General features: G+C 30.6%; 2 protein-coding genes across 2 annotated transcripts in view; one reads left to right on the forward strand and one right to left on the reverse strand.

Moving 5' to 3' along the window:
- The window catches only part of LOC115244592 (WD repeat-containing protein 89), a 2,408-nt gene extending 603 nt beyond the window's left edge, over positions 1-1,805 (reverse strand). The window contains exons 1-5 of the mRNA XM_029822371.1: positions 1,409-1,805; positions 893-1,119; positions 466-800; positions 253-381; positions 58-152 (exon numbers count right to left, since the gene is read on the reverse strand). Coding sequence (XP_029678231.1) covers positions 58-152; positions 253-381; positions 466-800; positions 893-1,119; positions 1,409-1,575 — 953 coding nt within the window. The 5' untranslated portion in view covers positions 1,576-1,805. The remainder of the gene's footprint in view (positions 1-57; positions 153-252; positions 382-465; positions 801-892; positions 1,120-1,408) is intronic.
- Positions 1,806-1,936: 131 nt separating this feature from the next.
- LOC115244596 (protein PBDC1) lies at positions 1,937-5,389 on the forward strand. The gene is made up of 4 exons (XM_029822374.1): positions 1,937-2,104; positions 2,994-3,059; positions 3,240-3,299; positions 3,365-5,389. Exons 1-4 carry the CDS (start codon positions 2,084-2,086, stop codon positions 3,710-3,712), a joined length of 495 nt encoding a protein of 164 aa, XP_029678234.1. The 5' UTR covers positions 1,937-2,083; the 3' UTR covers positions 3,713-5,389.
- Positions 5,390-7,064: the final 1,675 nt, after the last annotated feature.

Consider the following 7,064-nt stretch of genomic DNA (forward strand, 5'->3'; position numbering starts at 1 on the left):
ATATATATATATTCTTCATAAGCATACTATGATAAATTATCAATAAACTATAAATACCCTTTAGCTGTACTAGAACCTGCTAGCAAAAATGGTTGTCCAAATGCGTTTGTGGCATGGAATCTCACTAAATAGCAACTATCAGGATCATCATTCTGCAAAGAACAAAATCCATCTTGAGATTATTCTTCAAGGAAAATTATAGAGATAGTAAAATATATATATACAAGGAATTATAATGAAAAATATACGAACCTGTGATACAGCCAAGTGATTTCGCATAAATGTTGCATATGCACTGGCACCTTCGCAATCCCATAGTTGTAATGTATGTGTATGTGTTGTACACCACAGAGAGTCATCAGTTAACCAACCTAGTCTATCCTAAAAAAAAAAAAAATCGATATTAATATGAAGAATTTTCTCTATATTCTATTTTACATAAAATGTGGAAGATATTCCTCTCACCACTGATGATTCAGTATTCAATGAGCATGTTAAGGCCAAGTCCTCAGAGGGCTGCGTGAGATCAAATATATTCATCAGACCATCTGTACTACCAGATGCCAAGACATTCTGCTTTACAGAATGAAAACTCAGACAAGTGATATCATCCATATGAGATTCCCAATATCCACCAAGGAGATTGTTTTTATTTTCCATTTTAGAACCATTATATCTCACATCCCAAAACAAAATAAATGCATCTCCACCTGTGTGTTCTGTTCCACCAGCTATGAGTCTGTCATCACAGCTAATATCAAAGCTGGTCAAAGGTTTTGTTTTGCCATCCTCTGTGCTATCTAAAATATATATTAGGATATAAGAATATTACAATAGTTAAAGTTTTTACAATGAAAAATTACAATTTATGATTGTTGAAGCTAATAGTTACCTTTAAATTCTGCGACAACCTTTCCTTTAGCACGCAAATCACACGCTGTGATTTGTCCATCGTTAGTGGCGGTATATAATATATTTCTGGAAGTAAGACTGAACTTAACTCCCATAATAGGTGCTTGATTGTGTTCTAGCGTAATCACTCGGTTTAAGGACTCACCAACAGAATATATTACACATGAATGATCTGATAATGCTGCACCAATCCTAAATTCTGGTTCACTGTAATGTAACAAGCAATGATTCATGATTAAAAATCAAATTAATACAAATCTAAGTAAGTGTCAAAGTTCACTAAGTGTTTCAAGTTACTGATATTTTTAGGAAAAATTATAGAACTACATTTAAACAAGTATATTAAAATTACAAGTATATTAAAATAACCAAAACTGTTGAAAATGAAATATATATTGCTAGATAACATACAGATAAAAAAAAATATAATAGTAAAAGTGTTATATTCTTTTTGTTGCAGATTTAACATGAAATGCTAAGGAAATGTAGGATTTGCCTTTGAGTTCCACAAACAGAGAGGATGTAGTTCTGATCGTGTGACACCGTCTCCTCCATTAATAATGTCAACTCGCCCTTCTCACCAATCTTCTCATTGTCTTGTTCGGTTGATCCCACGCCATTCTCGACATTCAACCTCTTCAGGGACTCTACTATCTTCGACATGCCGCTCACGCTCAGAAAACGTGTTAATGTCTCACGTATTTAGGGTTAGATCATAAACGTAAATATATGTATACAATCTGACAATGATTCGAAGTTAGCTCGAATTAGCGCGCATCGATTTTGCGTATGATTTCTACTTCGCTCTAATTAGTTAGGCCCCCTATAATTCGAGGAGGAATAATTAGAATAGAAGGCTAAAGCTAAAGGCTTACTATACCTATTGTAGACCCGGCCTAACCGCATTTCTTAATTGACCAATCGAAGCAAAGAATTATCTGCTTCTTCTGTCTTGATTGGTCAATCAAACGGTTGGAAACATTCGTAACGTTGAATAGAACAGACTCTCTTTTGCAAATACATGTTTAATGGTATTTGATGCTACCACCTACCACGAGTTTCTTCAGTTTCATCTTTTGTACTTCACTATATAAATGAATCAGTATATAATACATATTAGCATATAATATCATACGCATCTCTCATATTATAATTATTTTGCGAATACGCAATGGCGCAAATAGGAAATGTGGTATGTAAATTATTTTTTTTATGTAGTATTTTTTTTTAACGATAATCTAGCTTTAGCTGTTCACATTTGTACTTATGATGGTAATTATAACGTGAATAGTTGTAAAAGTCATTGAATAATTGATTATTGCTTAAAATTTATGACGATCTTATTTCATCAAAATCTGCTTAACAATTATTAATATTTATTTATTGAAGTAATTTTGCTCTAGTTATATTTTTATTTAAAATTATTTGGTGTCTACAATTATGTCCAAAATGATTAGGTACTCTGTTTATTAGCATATTTCTAAAAAATGATGAATTAGTTTTTATTCGAATGAGTTTTGAAAACTAGTTAATAAATCCATGTGTATGTATACTTTCTCAAGATTTTTTTTATCAATAATTGTGTTTATTAAACATATTATTTTTATACCATCAATTGTAATCAGATTTAAATTAGCAAAGCATATGTGTGTTAAATTGTGTTTTTTAATTTTTAGAAATTTTGTCTCTATTCTTTGTTCCATTTTTCATGTTCTGTTTGTTTCTAGTTGTTATTCCAGTTTTGTTTATTGTAGTAAATCAGCTCTCTAAAATGCTCTGAACTTAGTAAGTTAAATAAGTCCAAATTTTATTATTGCATTTGTAAGGATTATCAAGTTAAAATTGCTAAACAGATGAAATATTCTTGATGCGTTGTTCAAACAACTACATAAACAATTAGCAGAAACTGGTATTGTGTTATTTATTTTGACCTACATATATATACACATACATACATACATATATACACTAAGAAATAAAAAATATTTAAGAGTATCTACTTTTGGACATGATTGTGTATAATATTCTATAAAAATACTTATTGTAACATGTAATTATATTGTAATAAATACATATTACAGACGGCAGATCAACTGATTGCTGGCTCTAGTATATTGTCCAGACCCGCTGAAGAATTTGACAATGATGTAAGTAGAATGCACAGATAATATTTACTATCAATAATATTAATCATTTACTATACAGATAGCTTAGTAGTAGTATATAGTATACTATTACAAATAAGTTGTTTGTGTATTTATTTTATATTAATGTTATGTAAAATAAATAGACTCGTTTTCTTCTTTCTAATCATATTATTCTTGTAGCCGTCCGTGGAAGCAATGTGGGCAATGAAAGCTATGGAACATGCAGAAGTTTATTTTAATGTAAATATTACATATAAGCATTCAAATAAATTAAGAATAAAAATGAAAGAGATATTATATTTCAGATTTTGTGCTCAGTTGATCCAAAGCTTTTAAGGCTTACACCTCATGATGAAAACATCTATAAAGCATTTAGAGAGAATTTTCCTAACATGAAAGTGGACAAGATAGATGAAGATGAGTTCAAGTCTCCACAGCAAAAGGAAGAATGGAGATCCTTTTGCGAACAGTTTAAGGATGTTGTAGAGGACTATAGTTTCGGTACGTTATTAAGGGCAGATTGCACAGAAGATTATAAAGAAAAAAATAGCATATTGACAAGTCGAATTCAATTTTACGCAATAGAACTTGCAAGAAATAGAGAAGGTCTTAATGATGGTGTGCGAAAAAAATTCAAACCAAGTAAGGTTTAATATTGATCACAATTAGTTTTGTTAATGCTAAGATTAAGTTTGGATACATGACTTTTATTTATTACAATTGAATATGTAATGGACACGATGGAAGAAATTAGATACATAATAATGTTATATAATACATAATAAGTTAAGCAGATTAGATCATGGTAGATTTGATATATGAGCTTAATGTTTCGATTTGACAACCATCGTTATTGATAATACAAATTTTTTATTAATCTTTTTTCTGTTTCCATGATTTTCTGCCATGTAATATACATTGAGAGACGCTCTTTAAAGCTGTCTTAGTTTCCTATCTTGAAACAATTACTGCAATTCTCATAGATTATTTTCTAAATAGCTTTTCGCGATTCATTACTTTCTGTGAATCTTTATCGATTGTGCCTTCTAAGAAACTATAGTTCTTACATGATATCTAAAATTATACTATAATTAATAAGTTTATAAATATAAAAAGTGTGTGTCAAAAGTAATAGGATGAAAAAGACTGCATAATTAAAAACAAAAACGAACTTTTACTGCTTTATAACTCATAATCTTTAATTGTAATTATAATGATGTGATAAAATCAGAAAAATAGTGTAATATAATACATACTGGAAAGCATTCCATTTCTTCCAATTTAAATTAATGAGTTTTAAATAAATTTGCGATATTTGATTATAGATATGCACCTCTACTCCTCTCTTGCTTTTCGTAAATCTCCGTTCCTTATTTCAACTAACGATTTCTTTAACTTCCCGACAGCCAAATTATTTCTTCACCGCTCATTCTTAGTTTATTTTAATCATAATAAATAACAAATATATTTAGAATTGTAACAAGAAACTTGGAAGAACTGAACGACTGGATACAGAGGAGGAGAAAGAGATGAGATAGGCATGCGAAATGCCTAAAAAGGATTAAATAACATTAAAATTAAAGATGATGCAGACATTGTTTTTAGACTTGCCGTGACTCTGTAGAAACAAATAAAAAAAAAAGAGTCGAATATATATATGTATAATATAAAATAGTGGTTCAAGTCTCTTAATTCTTAGGTTTGGTGAAAAAATGCACACGAGAGCGACCGTTTCTAGAATATATTGCTATATACACACTTTAATAACCAAAAACAAACATTACAGTGTAATAATATCTCGTATTATTAATATAATATTATATGTAATAATATAGAGAGTTTTATTCAATCGTAGTGAAAACACACTGAAAACCATGTCTTCCTCTCTTATTGAAAAGAACAATGCGTGTCTCGCGCACGCGTTTGCCTTTTTTATTATTAATAATATTAATTTGTATGTATATGTGTGTGTGTATGTGTATGTCGCCCGATCGACGGCACTCGCGTAATGCTATAAAAAAAGAAAAACGGGAGACTTCCCGAAATACATCGGCGAGGATATACATTATACATTGTAGTTTCGAGAGCGCGGTCGATCCGGTCGAGCCGATCGATCGTTATTATAGAATAATAAATATGACAGTGCAATATCTAAAAAATCTGTCTTTTTTATGCAACTTATTCAATACAACTGTACTCACAAAATGTACAATATGTTTTATTGCCCTTACGTGAATGTCAAGGAAAATCTGAATCGCCAAATCATCGTGTATATGCGTGACAAATATAGATGAAGTTAAAAGTAAAGAACAAATTTTTTTTTTCAAATATCAAATGTTTGATAGTTTTAATAACGCAAGGAAAGGCATGACTCGATGAAAGCTGTGAATTATTGTTAAGTTGCGAAGCTATTGAAATTTTGATTCATCAGACATGGGGAGTCTGATGGAAACGTAACTCGTTGGGTAGGTTTGCGAAGTCTGATTTGAAGTAAGGTTGACTTAACGATTCGCCGGAGGATTTTCCGAATTGCATTGCCCTGTCTATATAGACAGGAATGAAAAAGATCAATCAGTAAAGAACTCCGAACGGTATTGACTTAAAATTCGCATAGTTGCACAAAGATATTCGGTGACTCACAGTTTCCATATAAATTCGTTTCTCTTGCCTGAAATATAATATAACGCTGGAGTTTTAAAATTATTTCTCTTTTTAAGTACGGGACACATATAAGGATTTGGCACAATTATGGATTTTCCTCAAATCTCTAAACGAGCAGTGTACACGCGATCCCTCTCTCAATCTCAGTTTTTTTCAATCATTTTTTCTCTTTCACTCCTCTCTCTCTCACTCTCTCTCTCTCTCTCTCTCTCTCGCTTTCTCTTTCTCTCCTGTTTTCTTCCTTTCACGTTTGCTCTCTACATCTGATCGCTAAAAATAATACTTGATTCAATATATTGTGTAAGAATCAAGGTAGAAGTGAATAAAATCTGCCCTAGACGAGCGTCTTTTGTATATCTGCGCGCAATAATAAGTAAGTTAATTAAATAAGTAGAATCTATAAAGTATTTCATTTAATATTTTATACGTGTTGGAGAGATGTATAGAGTTATTTTATATACATATCGTGAAAGAGCGACTTGTGTTATCTTTCATGGAAAATTAATTCAAAAGTATTTAAAGAAGATATATCACATTTATATACCATTTATCTCTCTACATTTTATTTTATTGCATTTTATTCTATTGAATGATGCAACCCGAAAAAAATAGAGCTTGCCAATTTTCACATTCATTTCTTAGTGATCGATTCAGATCACTTATACACGTTGAACAAATTACAAAAATCGCGTATATGACTTAAATCCTCAAATAGCATGGCAGAGTCGAATATTTTAATGGTCAAATTTTTTTCTGATCATCGATCTCTACCGTACCATTTAAAGATTAGATTGCTTCTAGGGTGCTTGAAAAGGGAGTATAAAATAAGAATAGAGGATGTGTAATAACAATGGGTTAAACATCTCATCTATGTTAAAAAATCAAGAAACTTTTGCGCGTGATTCGCGCTCTTAATATTCTAAATTCGCCACATGATCTTCAATGTCTTGGTCTTCATCGTGACTATTCTTCCTATATCGTTCAGTTTTCCAGATATTTTACTACAGCATTTAATATGGGACACTCTGTATACATGCATGCGTATGTGTGTATGTGTATAATCTTATGTATATAAATAAATATAAAAGATCAGGCGACCGAGTTTAATGTTATGTTTACAAATATGTAATTGATGTTCTCTAATTGCTCTTCTATAGGAATAATCAAATATCATATAAGAGATTATAAATTTAATGCGCATGCACTATCTTTGTACATGGATATATTAAGTTTGATGGTCCCTCGTTAGCTTTATTTATATAAAGCGTCATTCTTATAAAATTCATAATTATACTTTGTGCATCTTTATACTCTTTTTTTCAAACACCTTAGATTATAGATGTT

The sequence above is a fragment of the Formica exsecta genome, unplaced genomic scaffold, assembly GCF_003651465.1.
Source record: "Formica exsecta isolate Colony F162 unplaced genomic scaffold, ASM365146v1 scaffold826, whole genome shotgun sequence".
NCBI classification, from domain to species: Eukaryota; Metazoa; Arthropoda; class Insecta; order Hymenoptera; family Formicidae; genus Formica; species Formica exsecta.